Below are 18625 nucleotides of genomic sequence, written 5' to 3'. Positions count from 1 at the left end.
GTGCTTTGGTGTATTGTCCATATCAACATATCTTGGATTTTTTAATAGGCATTCTTGTTATTATAATGTCCCCAAGGCAGTTCTGAACCCTTCTGTTTGCTGCTTAATAAGCTTATGAAGCAAGAGAGAAGGTAACTGCCTGAAGATCACAGGCCAACTCACTGGCTAAAGGTGACTAAGCACCAGCCTATTGTTAATTGTCGACATACCAACACCTAAGGTCTTTATTAGTATTTTCATCCGGGTAGTGACTAAGGGCAGGTCATTCTTGATGACAGGCTAGACTGTCAAAATTTTCAGTGTTTCTAAATGTGTGAAAAGTGAAAGTTCGTCGCACAGTATGTCCGACTCTGTGTAATCCCATGGGCTGTATTGCCTGCCAGGCTCCTCTGTCTGTGGAATTCTCCAGGCAAGAGTACTGGAGTGGGTTGCCATTTCCTTCTCCAGGGGGTTTTCCTGACCCAGGGATCGAAGCCAGGTCTCCTGCATTGCAGGCAGATTCTTTACCAACTGAGCTACTAGCAGATAGCTTTATGAACTATCCGATGCTACCCATTTTTTATAGTTAACAATTACGAGGTTATAGGACTTCAGTGGTCCAGTGGTAAAGACTTTGCCTTCCAGTGCAAGGGGTGCAGGTTCCATCCCTGGTCGGGGGGCTAAGACCCCACATGCTTGGGGCTCAAAACCAAAAGGTAAAGAACAGGCAATATTGTAACAAATTCAACAAAGACTTTAAAAATGGTCCACATCCCCCCCAAAAAATCTTAAAGAAATTATGATGCTAGACCTTTTATCATATTTGAAATGGAGTAAATATTGATGGTAAATGCCAGTATCTCTTCTGCATCTTACTTTGGGACTGCTTAAAGCTTCAACTTTAAAAAAACGTTAGCTTTTAACTACACCACTGCATTGTATTAATCGTAAAACAAACGAAATATAAAATGCGCACACCCCCATAGTCAAACTTCAAATAGCTCTTGGCCAACAGCACTTATGAGGCTGTTGTCTACTCAGCATGTGTTGCAATTACATGTATAATTTTCAACAGGTGATACTTTTTTTTCCTTGAATTTCAAGAAAAGATGAATTTCTGTTAAAAACCTAAACTTAAAATTCTCCATTTAAAAGAAGGCAGTATCTCTGCTACAGATAATTTCTGTCTTAGGGCCTTTCTGGCTTTGCTATTTTTATTAATTAAAAGGCTGTTTTTGTGGGGTCTTAAAGGGGACCAGCTTTTAGGGGAGGAACTGGTTTTTGGATACGTCTCTATTTCCTCTCCTGGCCCACAGACATCTTTACCCTGCATCCTGAACTTACCAAGGTGTGGCTTTGCTGGGGACTCTCTTTCTTGACTGTCTTACTAAATGATATGTCCAGGATGAATTAATTTGCCTCTTGTGGATGTCACTGCCCTTCTCCTGGCACATCCCCATCATGTCAGACATGAAAATAGAAATCGAAGGAATTTAAAAGTAGTAGCTAACTTTTTGCTTTGAAAATTCCTCTTCATCATTGGCTTGTTGTTGTTCAGTTGCTAAGTTGTGTCCAGTTCTTTTGTGACCCCATGGACTGCAGTCCACCAGGCTCCTCTGCCCATGGGATTCTCCAGGCAAGAATACTGCAGTGGGTTACTATTTCCTCCTCCACGGGGCCTTCCCAGATCAGAGATGGAACCCACTTCTCCTGCACTGGCAGGCGAGTTCTTTGCCACTGAACCACCTGGGAACCCCTCCGTCATTGGCTGCTTGGTATTATTTTTATTCAGCATGGATCCCGTGACTGGAACTGTTTTCAAGTACTCTTGATTTCCTCAAGATACTCACAAGAAGCAAGTCTTTCTTCCTGAGCCCTGAGTCACCTCCCAGTGTGGCATACAGCAGGGGACCTGGTGCCATGAATGGCGTTGGAGGTGGTGTCTGGAGGTGACCAGTGAAGCTGTGCAGCACACCCTTTTATAGATTGGTGGCTTGGGTTCCTGGACTCCTGACACTTTTTTCCCCATTTCTCTCTCAGATATCTTAATTTTCCTCTTTCAAGTATACTAAACAGCAGGAACCATATTCTGAGGCTCAGTTTTTAATCTTAAGAACAAGCATGTCCTTACCGCCTGGAAGAGGTGGTCCACTGACATCTGTGCACAGTGTGTGTGTGTGTGCACACGTGCTCTGGTGCTGGTGCTCAATTGTGTCCCGCTCTTTGTGACCCCACGGACTGTAGACTACCAGGCTCCTCTGTCCATGTGATTTCCCACGCAAGAATACTGGAGTGGGTTGTCATTTCCTGCTCCAGAGGCTCGTCCCAACCCAGGGATCAAACCCAGGTCTCTTAAGTCTGCTGCATTGGCAGGTGGATTCTTCACCACCTGGAAGTGCGTGTGTATGTGTGTATACGTCTATAGAAATGATGTACATAAGAAATACATATGTGTGTATATATGTGTGTGTGTGTATATACATATATAAATATATGTAGACATGTGTGTGTATATATCTGTATCTTTTTCGGACCACGATGGATCTGGGGGGCACCATCTGTATTTCAACTTGTATCATCACAGATTAGTTGGCATGCTATCATTTCTAAGATTTCCTTCAAACCCTTTGCTCTTTGTAAAACATGCAAATCTCTGCAGCAGTCCTGACAGATATTGTTAACCCCATTTTTCATTTGAGTAAGAGAGTGGCCCCAGGTTATTGGGATCAACCAGGTAGGTAGGCTACCAACCACAGTAGCCTCTGGAGCTTGGCCCACAGGATGGAGAGAGAGCTGCTCCCCACTCCCCCCAGTCAGTTCAGTTCAGTCGCCCAGATGTTTCTGACTCTTTGTGTCCCCATGGACTGCAGCACGCCGGACTTCCATGTCCATCACCAACTCCTGGAACTTGCTCAAACTCATGTTCATCGAGTTGGTGATGCCATCCAACCGTCTCATCCTCTGTCATCCCCTTCTCCTCCTGGCCTTCAGTCTTTCCCATCATCAGGGTCTTTTCCAATGAGTCAGTTCTTCAAAACTCCAAAGTGTTGGAGTTTCAGCTTCAGCATCCCCACTTTCTCCCCACTTGGCCTGGTCCTTGGGCATTGAGAAGGGGTGGGTGGAATGTGAGAACATCAGGGTAGATTGGCCTTTGCTTTTCAACTTGAGAGAAAAAAGAAATCAAGCAGTCTTCTTATTAGCAAAGCCTGGATTTAATTTTCTTTTTACTCACATAGCTGTGATCTACTGTAAAGCCAAGAGAAACTCGAGTCATTCTTTGGAACCACCAGTTGTGGGCGCCACTGACTGATACCCTTTGCGGCCGTCTTAGTGTTCCTCCTTTCTCTCTTAGATTTTCTTTAGCTTTCTTTTATGGGCCTTTTCTTATTTATTCATTTTTTTCTACAGAGATTAAATATTTACCACATGCCAGGGACTGTGCTAGGTGCCTGGGATCCAAAGAGTAATAATTCATTAAGTTTCTGCCCACGAGACCCTCACATTCTATTGGAAAAGTAGACTTTATCTAGCATTTGAATTGTTTATTCTGCCAATTCTAGGACCTCATCTGATTTTTAGAACCATCTTGTAAGACAGCGGTCCCCAACCTTTTTGGCACCAGGAACCCGTTTCGTGGAAGACAAGTTTTCCACGGATGGGGATCGTGGTTTCGAGATGATTCACGTGCACTTTATTTCTGTTGTATTTCTTACTACATCAGCTACACCTCAGATCGTCAGGCATTAGATCCCAGAGGTTGGGGACCCCTGTTGTAAGAAGCAGCAGTTAAACCATGTTCTGTTTGTCGTTTATTTATTTCCCTACCCCAACATTTTTGTCTTTCTCCTTTCTCTGTGTTTTAAACCCTCTATCCCTAAATATTTACTGGCACTGCCTAGTTCTTCGTGTAATACTCAGATTTAAAGATTTGTCCAGTTTCTGGTCTGTCTCTTCCTAAGTCAAACAAAATTTTTAATCTCCTTTGTGTCCTCCTACTTATGAACAGCCAAATGTATTTTGACTCTATTTCAGATATTTTCCAAAATGAGTCATTAATCATTTTTGATGAAATGTTTCCACTCAGTTGTGGTGTCTTTTAAAAACCAGTTTGAATCCCTATGATTATTTTATGGAATTTAAAAATTCAAATCCTGGATTAACTTTCAGAAGACATTTTTCTTGTACGGGAACAGAGATCTAGAAAAGACCAGCTTCTACTACTCAGAGACCACAAAATTCCAATTTTGTGTGACATGGAGAACTTACCTTTTCTTCATAGAGTCCATCTAGGAAACCAAAACATATTTATACATTTCTACACTTTTAGCCTTTGTTTCCATATGTTTTTGTGCATGCTATCATATTGAAATGTTTATTAAGTATATGATTATAGATGTGCTTCAAGATTTTATACATACACACACACACACACACACACACGTATTTTTCATTTATGTGTTTGCAGGACTTCTCACTATAGCTCTACTGGGAACTTAACTTTTCTTAGAACAAGGAAACAAGACATTTGCTAACTATAGATTCGGAAAGGCAAAAGAGCCAATTTCACCTCCTTTTTGGTTTTAAGAGCAAGAGTTGAGAAAGCAAGGCAGCAGATCCTCCTTTGATTCTGCAGGTATAGTGTCAGAAAATTGAGGCATCCCTAGGAATCAATTTTTCATAGCAGTTTATACCACAGCATCTTGATTGCCTTCTTTTTTGTTTTCCTTCAGTTCAAAAATGTAAAAGAAGTCCCTGCTGTCAGCAGTGCTCCTGGGGATTGTATTGATGGAGTTAGTTGTTGTTCAGTCACTCAGTCATGTTCAACTCTTAGCAACCCCATGGACTGCAGCATGCCAGCCTTCCCAGTCCTTTACTGTCTCCCAGAGTGTGCTCAAACTTATTTCCATTGAATTGGTGATGCCATCCAACCATCTCATCCTCTGTTGTCCCCTTCTCCTGCCTTCAATCTTTCCCAGCATCAGGGCTTTTCCAGTGAGTCAGCTCTTCCCATCAGGTGGCCAAAATATTGGAGTTTCAGCTTCAGCATCAGTCCTTCCAATGAATATTCAGAGTTGATTTCCTTTAGGATTGACTCGTTTGATCTCCTTGCTGTCCAAGGGTCTCTCAAGAGTCTTCTCCAGCACCACAGTTTGAAAGTATCAGTTCTTCAGTGCTCAGCCTTCTTTATGGTCCAGCTCTCACATCTGTACATGACTACTGGAAAAACCATCGCTTTGACTAGATGGACCTTTGTCAGCAAAGTAATGTTTCTGCTTTTTAATATGCTGTCTAGGTTGGTGATAGCTTTTCTTCCAAGGAGCAAGTATCTTTTAATTTCATGGCTGCAGCTACCATCTGCAGTGATTTTGGAGCCCAAGAAAATAAAGTCTGTTACTGTTTCCATTGTTTCCCCATCTATTTGCCATCAAGTGATGGGACCGGATGCCATGAACTTCTTTTTTTTTCTTTTGAGTTTTAAGCCAACTTTTTCACTCTCCTCTTTCACTTTCATCAAGAGGCTCTTTAGTTCCTCTTCACTTTCTGCTATAAGGGTGGTGTCATCTGCATATCTGAGGTTTTTGATATTTCTCCCAGCAATCTTGATTCCAGCTTGAGATTTGTCCAGCCTAGCAGTTAACATGATGTACTCTGCATGTAAGTTAAACAAGCAAGGTGACAATATACAGCCTTGATGTACTCCTTTCCCAATTTGGAACCATTCCATTGTTTCATGTCTGGTTCTAACTGTTGTTTCTTGACCTGCATACAGGTTTCTCAAGAGACAGGTAAGATGGTCTGATATTCCCATCTCTTTAAGAATTTTCCACAGTTTGTTATTGATGGGGTTAACTGTAATGTTTTCTGTTGAAGTTGAGAGGAAGGATTAGATTGGAAAGAGATTATCCTGTTTGTTTTGTATTAATTACATATAAATAGCTGAATAAGAAATAACATTGGTCATTTTAAAAAGTGACACCTGAACTCAAAGAATACTTCTGGCAAAGTCACCCATGGCCCCAAAACAGTTCACTCTTGTATATCAGCCTTTTAGCAAACAGTTTCTGAATACCTGGTAGAGGCCTGGAACTGTATTCTTTACAGAATAAAGAGGAAGCATGATCTCCAGATTCCTTTATTACTTGTTTTCTTGTTTTTTCTTGTTATTACTTGTTTTCCTTTTCCTTTATCTGTCTTTTCTTACTCTCTTAACATGCTGGCTAACCTCCTTTGCTCCTGAGCCTACCATTCGTTCATTCATTCATTCCAATTTTGAGAACCCAATATATAGTAGGCACCCTGCTATATATTGAATATTCATCAGAAGGACTGATGCTGAAGCTAAAGCTGCAATACTTTGGTCACCTGATGTGAAGAGCTGACTCATTGGAAAAGACCCTGATGCTGGGAAAGATTGAAGGCAGGAGGAGAAGGGGATGACAGAGGTTGAGATGGTTGGATTGTGTCAATGACTCAATGGACATAGTTTGAGTACACTCCAGGAGACAGTGAAGGTCAGGGAAGCCTGGCATGCTGCAGTCCGTGGGGTCACAAAGAGTTGGACACGACTCAGTGACTGAATAACAACAAAATGGATACTTTGATTAAAAGTAAAGACACAGCCTTTGCCTTCTTGAAGCTGTTTGCCCAGGTAATGAGGTCAACACAGTTCGAGAAGTGCTGTGACTGCAGAAGCTTAGGATACTGCAGGAATGTCAAAAGGGAAGCCTTCCTGGAGGAGGTGACTTCTAAGTTGTGATTAAAAGGTTGGAGGAAGAGGGGAGAAGGAAGTGGGCATGGTCAGAGGCAGTAGATGAGTTCAATGGCTGTTGAAATTGTCCAGGTGAAATGAAGGGTGACCTGAATTCAGGTAGAAGTAGTGAGGGAAGCAGATGGATTTAAGAGACTGAGGTAGAATGAATAGAGTCAGGAGGTTGATTCCATTAATGAGATTTAAGGGAAAAGGACAGGTTCTCTGGTTTCTGGCCTAACCAGTTGGGTGGTTGAAGGGCCCACCCTAAGAGAGGAGTCTGAGGTGAAGGGGAAAGCGATAAGCTCTTATGGACCTCATGAAATTTAGGTGTCTGTGGTTTATCCAAGTGAGGATTCCAGTAGGCAACAGGGTGTATGCCTGGGGATTCAGGAGGGACATCTGGGCTGAAGAAAAGAGATCTGGAAGTTATCTGCTGGTCATCGGAGGCATGGGAGTGCCAGAGATCCTGTGCTGTATAACTTGGCTTGGGAAGCGAAGCTGGCCTGGGATGGCCCCCCAGAGGGCACCGTCTCAAGCGGAGTGGCAGGAGGGCAGCTCTCAAAGGTGAAGACCACCTAGGAATGTCAGGGAGTCAAGCAAAAAGAGCAAAGAATAATGCTCTGCATCAAACATTGCTGAAAGCTCACGGCAGCTGCTGGGTCCTGCTCACCAGCTTTGGCCGATGAAATGGTTGGTGACTTGGTCACAGCAGTTGTTTGGAGTGTTAGTGTTGTAATTTATGGCACGTGAAAGTGAAAGTTGCTTAGTCATGTCTGACCTTTTGCGACCCCGTGGACCCATGGAATTCTCCAGGCCAGAATACTGGAGTGGGTAGCCTTTTCCTTCTCCAGGGGATCTTCCCAACCCAGGGATCGAACCCGGGTCTCCCTCATCGCAGGCAGATTCTTTACCAACTGAGCCACCAGGGAAGCCCAAGAATACTGGAGTGGGTAGCCTATCCTTCGCCAGGGGATCTTCCGGACCCAGGAATTAAACCGGGGTCTCCTGCATTGCAGGCGGATTCTTTGCTAACTGAGGTATCGGGGAAGGCCCTATGGCATGTAGTGGAGGTTAAGCAATACAGTATGATTTTAGGGGTTCTTTGTAATTAAATTTTTAAAAGATTTATTTCTTTTTGGCTGTGATGGGGCTTCCCTGCTGTGTGCAGGCTTTCTCTGGTGGTGGTGAGCAGGGGCTAGTCTTCATTGTGGTGCTCCAGCTTCTCCGTACAGCGGCTTCTCTAGTTGCAGAGGGCAGGCTCTAGGAGCTCAGGCTCAGAAACTGTGGCGCACAGGCTTAGCTGCTCTGTGGCATGTGGGATCTTCCCAGACCAGGGATCGAACCCATGTCCCCTGTATTGGCAGGCAGGTTCTTAACCATGGCACTACTAGGGAAGCCCCGTAATTAATTTTTAAAAATACAAATCCCTTCACTAGGTCCCTCCCTGTGACCTATAGGTAGGAGAATTAATAAGCACCAAAGAAAAGCTTACTTACTACTTGCAATTTTTTTTAACCTGTAGTTAGTTGGAATTTGTTTTCTGCCTTTGAAAACCATTGTCTTGTTTTTATAGGCTAAGGCATTTTCTTTTCTTTTAAAATAAGGGATGCACAGTTCCTTTGACTCTTGCTCCAAATTGGAGTCTCCCTTTGATCATTAACACATATTTTAGAGAAGGTGATTACCTAATAGGAATTGTAAATAGCTTAGGACTTAGTGACCAGACGGAATCACAGGTATTCCCATTTTGATGTTCCCTGGTTGTATAGTGGCCCCTAGGTCTTGGGTCTCTTCGCTCTTGGAATTGTGACGTTTGTGTTATATCCCACCTGTCCCCACAAGAGCTCTATTTTATGAAAGCTAAATGGTGCTAAGTTTTATTTTCAACTTGAAGTGAAAATTAATTGTTTCAAGACATTTGAGAATTTCATAACTGTGTGAGATAATTGGTCACACCCTAGGGATATTGCATAAGAAAATATAGCTCTGAGTTCTGCATTTTCATTTTCCCTAAAGATCTTATTCACAGTGATGTCTTAAATAGTAAATAGTTTTATGGGTGATGGGAAAGCAGATCTACCTGTAGAGTGCACTTTCTTTGGCATGGTGAAGGGTTCACAGACCACCACGAAAGAAATTGCTCAAGTCAGGCTTTTTGTTTAGGACGCAGCAATAGGTTATTGTGGATAGAGGTGACTTGGGAGTCTGTTTCCCTCTCTCTCGTTAAATACACCTTATTTAACCTCTCCATTGTACCCGCTGGGAAACCACTGACGATATTTGTACTTACTGCCTCCCTAGTGACATGAAGTAACCAAACACAGTGTGTGCATGTATGTGTGTATGTGTGTGTGTAGTTACTTTTTCTTTTTTTTTTAAATAAAATTACACTATAGGATCATAGTATAATTGATTCATGCTCCATGCTGATTCGGTTCATATTTCTTGATTGATTATACTATTTCAAATGTGTAATGTCTAAGCATTTTAAATAATGAGATTTTAAAAAAATGTTAAGATAATGAATGTGGCCTCTTTAAAGCACCATCACCAACTCAGTTGAATCTCATTTGGGTGAAGATGGGCGAATTTCATTTTTACATTTAGGACAGGTGCCAAATATGCCTATGGGCTTCCCTGGTGCTTCAGTGGGTAAAGAATCTGGCTGCAGTGCAGGAGACCCAGGTTTGATTCCTGGATCCAGAAGATCTGGAGAAGGAAATGGCAACCCACTCCAGTATTCTTGCCTGGAAAATCCCATGGATGGAGGAGCCTGGCATGTTGCAGTCCATGGGGTCGCAAAGAGTCGGATACAAGTGAACAACTAACACACTTGCCAGCTATATAGGAACTTATGCATTTGGTAGACCATCAGTGAGCTAAGTCACTTCAATTGTGTCTGACTCTGCGATCCTATCGAGTATAGCCCGCCAGGCTCCTCTGTCCATGGGATTCTCCAGGCAAGAATACGGGAGTGGGTTACCATGCCCTCCTTCAGGGGATCTTCCCAACCCAGGAGGAAGTCAGCGGCTGCCCTGGTGGGTCTGCTGGCAGGACTTTGATTGACTTAGTTCTCTATCAACCTCTCCACTCCAGGACAGAGGAGAAAGGAGGAAAAGCCACTTCCAGGCCAACCTGTCTCTTACATCTCCTGCATTGGCAGGTGGGTTCTTTACCATGAGCGCCACCTGGAAAGTCCTCAGAGATGGAGACGTGGTGGTCATCATTTATATGTTTTTTACTGAAGCATGTGCAGAGAAATTGATCAAGTCTAATGAATATATTTGAGCTTTTCTCCTTGTTGCTGTATTGGGTAGATGGCCTGACGGAAAATAAGAGAGGTGCCATTTAGCACACACTCAGTATGTCATGCTGGACAGGCACCATGCTAATCACTTTACAAGTATTAAGTCATTAAATCTATGACTCAAGTTAATATTAAGTATTAATTCTATGAGGGTAGCTATATTATTGTCCACATTTTACAGAAGAATTGGGGTTAGGGGTTAGATAACTAGCCAAAGTTGTACAGCTATGGGGTGAGTTAGGGTAGTATTCAAGTCTCAGCAGTCTGGATCCAGAGCCTGTGGTCTTAACTCTTTACACCACTAGCTTTCACTACAGTCTGCTGCTTTGTCTACAGATCTGCAGTTTGTTGAATCCATGGACAGAAAACATGGACAGAAACTGAGAATAAGGAGGGCTGGCAGTACTGGGCTATTTTCTGTAAGAGACTTGAGCATCCACAGATTTTGGCATCTGTTGGGGTCCTAGAACCAATCCCCACAGACTCTGAGGGACACTGTCTTATTGATCAAATCCGAATGCTTTAACTCATCTGCATCACTCTGTTTTTACAGTAATGAAAATGAGTCTTGTGGCTAATAGATTCATTGGCCAAAGGCCAATAATAAATGAAAAGATGCTCAACCAGTAGTCAGGAAAATGCAAGTTGAAATGAATATACCACTAGTTCTTTACCTGATTGGAAAAACGGAACAGATTCATAGCATCCAAGTGTGAGGGTAAGGACACATGCTCATATGTAACTCGTGGGAGGGTGGGAGTAAAAAAATTGCTTCAAATTTTTATTTAAAATTTTAAATAAACATTTCATTTGACTGAACTCCTAGGAATTTATCTTGTAGACATAAAATCACCAGTACATAAGGATGCATGTACAAGGAATTTTTTTTTATCATGCTATTTGTAATGACCCTAAACTGGAAACCACTTGGCAGTTGGAAAATGCTGGCATAAATTATGCTGCATTCCTAATTTTGGAGTTTGGGGAAACTAATCAACAATTCCTCTCCTAGCTAGCATGCATGCATGCTCATGCTCAATTTTTCAGTTGTGTCTGATTCTTTGCGACTCTGTGCACCGTAGCCCGCCAGGCTCCTCTGTCCATGAGATTCTCCAGCCATGAATACTGGAGTGGGTTGCATTTCCTCCTCCAGAGGATCTTCCCGACCCAGGGATCCAACCTGAGTCTCTTGCATCTCCTGCATTGCAGGTGGATTTTTTATTTTTATTTTTTTAACCACTGAGCAACCTGGGAAGCCCTCTCCTTCTAGTTGTGGAACCAATTAGGAAATAAGACCCAAGGGACAGAGGGAGATCAAAGTATTGTCTTTATTAGTGATAAAGCTGATTGACTGTGTTTCTTATTTCTTTATTCTTGAATGAGATGGACTTATGCTCCCAACTACTGGTGGTGATGGGGGAAGGGCAGCAGGGGAGGGAGCACAGATCAGAGAATGTCCTTGTCTACATGCAGACTGGCCACTAAAGACCGAAGTCCCCAAGTGAGTCCAGCACACCCAGTGTCTCCTCTCAGATTCACCAGTTGGGCTAGTCATCTCCTCCCTCCCTGGATAGGAGGAAGTGCGGAGTCACAGTGGAGAGAAGGTAGAAATTCTCCTTTTGTATTTTCCCTCCTAGGGAAGGGAGTGGAGATTATTCTTCCTTATGGAAATCTACGAAGTGGGGAGTGTTCCCCTCTCCTCCAACAACAGTGTTTTGGAATATCATGCAGTGTTAAACAGTATAACTTAGCTCAGTGTGAGCAGACTTGGGAAGATGTCTTTCATATTTTAAGTGAAAAATTGAGCTATAGGTGACTTTTATATGATTTTATATGATTATATTAAAAGGAGAAACCATGTATATGGGTATATTTTTGTAAATATAAAAAAAAGTATTTAAACACATATTGTAGTTGCTAAGAAGAATGGTGTGTGGAAGGTTTTGGTGATGGGGAAACTGAGCTTTTCCCTTGCATTTCTCTGTACTGTTCATTGTTCAAATGAGCATTTATTAATTTTATAAGAAAACGTCTAGTTGAGAGTTGCTATGAGATACATATGGGCTTCCCTGGTAGCTCAGATGGTAAAGAATCTGCCTGCAGTGCAGGAGACCCTGGTTAGATCCCTGGGTCGGGAAGATCTCTGGAGAAGGGAATGACAACCCACTCTAATATTCTTGCCTGGAGAATTCCATGGACAAAGGAGCCTGGCAGGCACCAGTCCATGAGGTCTCAAAGGAGTCAGACATGACTGAGCGACTAACACCACATACTTCACTTCATGATATATATATACACACACACACATATATGTATGTATATATACATATTTTCAGATTACTTTTCCATTATAGGTTATTACAGGATATTGAATATTGTTCCCTGTGTTATACAGTAACTACAGGGTAGATCTTGAAATTTCTGATTACAAGAAAAAAAAAGTTGTAACTGTGTGTGGTGATGGATATCAACTAGACTTACTCTGTTAATCATTTTACAATATTTGCAAATACTGAACCATTACATTGTAAACCTGTAAGGGAGTCTTAGTGGCCTAGCTGATAAAGAGCCTGCCTGCCAGTGCAGGAGATGCAGGTTCCATCCCTGGGTCAGGAAGATCCCCTGCAGACAGAAATGGCAGCCTACTTCAATAGTCTTCCCTGGAGAAGCCCATGGACAGAGAAACCTGGTGGGCTGAAGCCCATGGGGTCACAAAGAGTCGGACACGGCTGAGCTACTGACACATGTTGTACACCTGAAACTAGTATAATGTTATATGTCAGTTTTATCTCAATTAAAAATATCATAAAGTTGTCTGCAAATATTGCATTGTGTGTTCAGTGGTACCTTCAGCAGCTGGTGTCCCCCCTTCCCTTTAGTAGTTCAGGGGTCTTCACTGAGAACTTGTTTCTAGATGGGCCTGTTGGATCCCCTGCACCTTGTTTTATTTCCACCCCACACCCAGGTGTGCATGTGTGTGCTCAGTTGCTTCATTCATGTCCAGCTCTTTGTGATCCTGTGGACTGTAGCCCAGCAAGCTCCTCTGTCCATGGGATTCTCTAGGCAGGAATACTGGAGTGGGTTGACATGCCCTCCCCCAGGGCATATTCCTGACCCAGAGATCGAACCTGCGTCTCCTGCATCTTTTGTGTTGCAAGTGGATTCTTTCCCACCATGACACCAGGGAAGCCCCTACACCCAAGGCTGGTGGGGAGTTTTGGGAGGGTGCGCTGGACTGGAGTCAGGCCAGTTTGTTGCTTGGTGACTATGAACTTGGCTGAGTGATTGGCCATCTCTGGGCTCCGCTTTTCTTACCTGAAAAATGAGATGTTGGAATTACATGAGAAGATTGAACTAAATGAATCATTCTGGCGGGGGTGCGGGGGTGGACTCTGAACCCTGTCTCCCCGAGTTTAAATCCCCATATTGCCACTTACTAGGTGTGTGATATTTAGGAAAATTTTGTAACCTCTCTGTGACTTACAGGCAGAAAGACTTAAGCAATGCTGGAATATATGGGGTTGGTCAAAAGTTCATATGGGTTTTTCTGTAAGATGTGATGGAAAAACCCGAATGAAGCTTTTGGCCATCCCTCTAAATACTGATAGTGTTAGTCACTCAGTCGTGTCCAACTCTTTGTGATCCCGTGGACTGTAGCCCAACAGGCTTTTCTGTGGAATTCTCCAGGCTAGAATACCAGAGTGGGTTGCCTTTCCCTTCTCCGGGGGCTCTTCCCGACCCTGGCATTGAACCCAGGTCTCCCGCATTGCAGGCAGATTCTCTACCATCTGATCCACCAGGGAAGACTACTCTAAATACTAGCTATTATTAACTGACTAACAATGAAATTAATTCTAATGGGGAAATGGTATCTCCAGGGAGGTGGATGACAGCATGCTTATGGACACGGTTTCCCAGGATTCCTCAAATAATCCTGAATTCTATCCAGTCTTCCCTGTCTACTTGGCCAGGGCTTATAAGGATGTGGTTTATGAGGTGGGAGGCAAGCTAGAGGGATATCCTTAAAAGATACTACCCACCTATATTAAGGTTTTTCTTTGCCATGGCTAAAGAGGTGGCTTAAGTATTTTCCCCTTTGTATACACTGGAGTCAGTTTCTAAAGGGTTTTCATTGTAAATTATAATAAATACATGGCATGATATTTACAGAATAAGGTCAGCCATGAGTCTTCCTGTACAATTTAAACCCTAAACAAGTATATAGGATACTGTTCTGAGAAGGTGTTTAGTTGCTAAATTGTGTCTGACTCTTCTGCAACCCCATGGACTGTATCCTGTCCAGCTCATCTGTTGATGGGATTTCCCGGGGAACTATACTGGAGTGGGTTGCCATTTCTTTCTCCAGAGGATCTTCTGGATCAGGGATCGAACCTGCGTCTCTTACATTGCAGGTGGATTCTTTACTGCCACCAGGGAGGGTTATCTCATTCCAGAAGGACTGGATGACTTACTCTGAACTAGTGGAAAGAGGCTTGTTAAGTGAGTATAAAAAGTTGGGGAGCAGGACTTCCCTGGTGGTCCAGTGGTTAAGACTTTGCCTTCCGATGCAGAGGGTGTGGGTTTAATCCCTGGTTGGGGAGCTGAGATCACACATGCCTTAGGGCCAAAAAACCAGAACATAAAACAGAAGCAATATTGTAACAAATTCAATAAAAACTTTAAAAATAGTCCATATTAAATTTTTTTTTTTAAAGCTCAGAGAGAAAGTTTGCACAAGTTGAAGAGTTGTTGGAAATGACTTTGAGCAGCTTAATTAAAGCCTCCCCCTGGACAAGCCTGAGGTCTTAGGAGACAACCACAGGCAATGACTAAGCATCTCGCTTTAACTCCTGGAGCCGCCCTGGAGCTGAGTGTTTAGAGTCATTTACTTTACGTCTTAGTTTCCTCTGTAGTCCTTGAGGATTGTTGGGAAGATTGAGTGAGATGATAGGTGTAAAGTGGTAAAGAATCTCCTTGCCGATGCAGGAGATGAGGGTTCGATCCCTGAATCAGGAAGATCCCTGGAGGAGAAAATGGTAACCTGCTCCCGTGTTCTTGCCTGGGAAATTCCATGGACAGAGGAGCCTGGCAGGCTATGGTCCATGGGGTTGCAAAAGAGTCGGAAGTAACTGAGTGACTGAGCACATACATTTAGAAAAACAGCCTGTATTTGTGTTGCTCAGTACACATACATGCTCAATCAGTGCCGATTGTTACTACTTACACGTGTGTGTTTGAAACAAAAGGCTTAGGGGTCATGAACTTTCTCAACAAGTGTGAACCCTTTGTGGGCTAATGAGCTTTTGACCTAAGGAGGAGCAGGGAGGCCAGGGCACTGCTGGGAAGCCCTCTCAGTCGCCGTTTGCAGTGGGCTGAGACGTACCTCCAGGCGAGGAGGGGGCCCCAGCTTATGCTGAGCCTCACAGCATCCCTCACAGTTTGGTTTGGGTGTTGCTAACTTCCCACCTGCAGGCGGAAGGAAAATGAGGTCTGTTTCATTCCTTGTCTTTGAGTCTAGGGTTTTTTATTGGGAAGTGTTACAGGCCAAATTATGTTCCTGCAAAAACCCAGTTCTGAAGTCCTAACTCCAAGATGGTTGGATGGCATCACTGACCCAATGAAGGTGAGTTTGAGCAAACTCCGGGAGGTGGTGAAGGACAGCGAAGTCTGGCGTGTTGCAGTCTGTGGGGTCGCAAAGATTCAGACAAGACTGAGTGATTGAACAACAAACAACAACCTCCAGTATCTTAGAACGTGACTGTATTTGGAGATAGTATCTTTCAAGAGGTCACTGAGTTAAATGACGTCTTTGGGAAGACCCTCTGGGAGGGAGACGTTGGCCGTCTGCAAGCCAAGGAGAGAGTCCTCAGAAGAAAACAACCCTGCTGCCATCTTGAAGTCGGGGCTTCCAGAATTGTGAGGCAACAAAGTTCTGTTGTTGAAGCCCTCCAGTCTGTGATACTTTGACATGGCAGCCCTAGCAAACTAATACAGGCAGCTACTGAATTCTCCCCCGAGTGATAGTATTTCTGGGCAGAATATTTGAAGGTGAAGGAAGTGATACAGTATCTTCAGTGGGGACATAGGCCAGGTTTTAAATTCTGGCTCTGTTGCTCACTGGCTTTGTGAATTCAGCCTTTGTTTTTTCTTTTCCTCCTGTGTTAAGCAGGAGTAAGCTACTTCATAAAGTTGTGAAGCTGAAAGGACTTCATCTGTATAAAGTTTATTACTGTGCCTGACACTTAGTAAGCACTCAAAAAAATAGTGTTGTTACAATGAGATGGAATATCAGTTAGGAGTTTGGTTATAAATTTGCACATTGATTATCACTTTTAAGTACTATTTGCTTACCTACAAGCTTGGAAAATGGCTTATCACAGATTTGAAGGCATTTCTTGCTGACCTCCCAAGGAGCTTGGAATTAAAGCATGACAAGGATGTCTTTGAAAGTGCAAAGAAGCTCAAGAGTATGGTACAGCCACTTTTTGTTTTGTGGTACAGAAAGCAATTGCATTTTTTGTTCTCTTCCCCAGCCACATTCATTTGTAGGAGGCAATGCAAAAGAGCACTGTTTGTGAGAGAGGGACGGCTTGCCTTTAAATAAGGAATTGTTTAATTAGGTTGGTTTCGTCTTGGGGCATATAAGGCAGTGCTGCTGAGAAAAACATTCCAGGCCTGAACAGCTGCCTTTGTCTCATTGGTGAGCCGCCGGTAAATCACTGTGGTAGGGAAATAATTTTGGATTGTTAATATTTGCTGTTTGTTAAAAATAGCCAGCTTGCATCTCTTCATTAGGAGGAAGGCAGTGTTTTGCGCTCCTGGCAAAGTTTGGGGGCTTTTTTTTGGAACATAAATCCCCCAGAAATGCCTTTCAAGCAGCACATGAGAGCAGAAAGATCAAAAACTTCCACTGGAAGATTGCAGCTCATTGTGATTGGGCTTCCCTGCGGCTGGTAAAGAATCCGCCTGCAATGCAGGAGACCCTGGTTCCATCCCTGGGTTGGGAAGATCCCCTGGAGGAAGGCATGCAAGCCACTCCAGTATTCTTGCCTGGAGAATCCCCATGGACATAGGTGCCTGGCGGGCTACAGTCCATGGGGTCGTGAAGAGTCTGACACGACTGAGCGACTGAGCACTAAGTGATGGGCCTTTGGTGAAATAAGTCACACCCTTGGGCATGTATTTTTTTTTCTTTTTAATGGGAGGATAATTGCTTTACAATATTGTGTTAGTTTCTGCCATACATGACTCAGCCATAGATATGTTGAATTCATATATCCGTTGAACTCCCTCCCACCTCCCTGGGCACATGTTTTATTTCCTTGCCGTGACTTCGAAATCTTGTGAGAGTGGTGGAAATTGAGCTCTTGCTGAATACAGGTTGTATTTGATCAAAACAGCTGTGCTATACCATTTCCTTCTGCAGAAGGGCCTGGGCAATCCTTTCATTGTGAAGGGCGTGTTGTTGGACATCACGAATGGAAATGCAGCTTGCTTTCCTGCTCTAGAGGGAGGGCATCAGTAGAAAAATAAAAACTTGGCACACCTTCCTTTTAAATATGAACATGTAAAAGTGTTAGTTGCTCAGTCGTGTCCGACTCTTTGCTACCACATGGACCGTAACCTGCCGGGCTCCTCTGTCCATGGGATTTCCAAGAATACTGGAGTGGGTTGCCATCCCCTTCTCTAGGGGATCTTCCTGACTCACTGATCAAACCTGGGTCTCCTGCATTGCTGGCAGATTCTTTAGTATCTGAAACCACTAGGAAAGGGTTTATTAAAAGTAAAGCTATCTATTTTCATCTTCTTTGCCCATCTTCATGGTTAACTCCTGACATTTTGCTGCCTGTAAAAAGCACGTTTTTCTTTAAGATGAAGTTTTTTTCAAGTTAACTTCTGTTTATGCCTAATTCCTCCCTAAACTTGATATATATAGTAAGTGCTAATAAATGCAGCCCTGAGGATAGAGTAAGCAGAATTAAATAAGAATTGTTATGAGTTTAAGCGCCCTGATTGTGTGTGGTGTGTGTGTATGAGAAATTCCATATGGAAATTGCAATTATAAATTGGAAAAAAATTTACAAAGAATTTGCCAAGATCCCTGCCATCCTGATAAAACAGCCATATTCAATTTTACATGTCTTTGCCTTTTCACATGCTACTATTGTTTAAAATATAGTTGTACATATCTATACAGTTTTATCTTCTGCTTTTTATTAGTTATAGCAAATGTTTTTCATTTTATTATAGGTGCTTTGTAAGGCCCATTTTTAATACTCTTTTACTGAACAGTACCATTAATTACTATCTCTCTATTATCCTACATGTAAGTAGATTTTGCTTCATTTTGTCTCATAAATAATATCTTGACTTTTGTTCGGCATTAAGCCTTTTATCATTCCAATGAATAAATTTTCAGGAGTTGGTCAGAAGTGTTACTTGTAGTAACTACTATCTACCATATTCCTTTTGAAAAGATTATAGTGCCAGGCGTATCCTTTTTTTCACATGTTAATCAGTGTCTTTACTAATTGTTGAACTTTTAGTTTGCTTCTTCTTGCCATTAGAAATAACATTGAGGTGTCTTT

General features: G+C 42.8%; 1 protein-coding gene across 4 annotated transcripts in view; it reads left to right on the top strand.

The window, feature by feature from the left end:
- The window catches only part of MBOAT1 (membrane bound O-acyltransferase domain containing 1), a 112668-nt gene that overhangs the window by 32806 nt on the left and 61237 nt on the right, over positions 1–18625 (top strand). Inside the window, exon 1 of one of the 4 annotated variants that reach the window (XM_055570747.1) lies at positions 15325–15660. The exons of 2 other annotated variants lie outside the window; for them this stretch is intronic. In XM_055570747.1, the coding sequence (XP_055426722.1) occupies positions 15589–15660 (72 nt within the window). In that variant the 5' untranslated portion in view covers positions 15325–15588. Of the gene's footprint in view, positions 1–15324; positions 15661–18625 lie in introns of those variants that run through there. One more of the 4 variants, XM_055570748.1, reaches the window with a different exon arrangement.

Source organism: Bubalus kerabau, chromosome 3, assembly GCF_029407905.1.
Source record: "Bubalus kerabau isolate K-KA32 ecotype Philippines breed swamp buffalo chromosome 3, PCC_UOA_SB_1v2, whole genome shotgun sequence".
Taxonomy (NCBI): Eukaryota; Metazoa; Chordata; class Mammalia; order Artiodactyla; family Bovidae; genus Bubalus; species Bubalus kerabau.
Note: the sequence above shows the minus strand (reverse complement) of the source record. Positions and strands in the feature narration are given on the sequence as shown.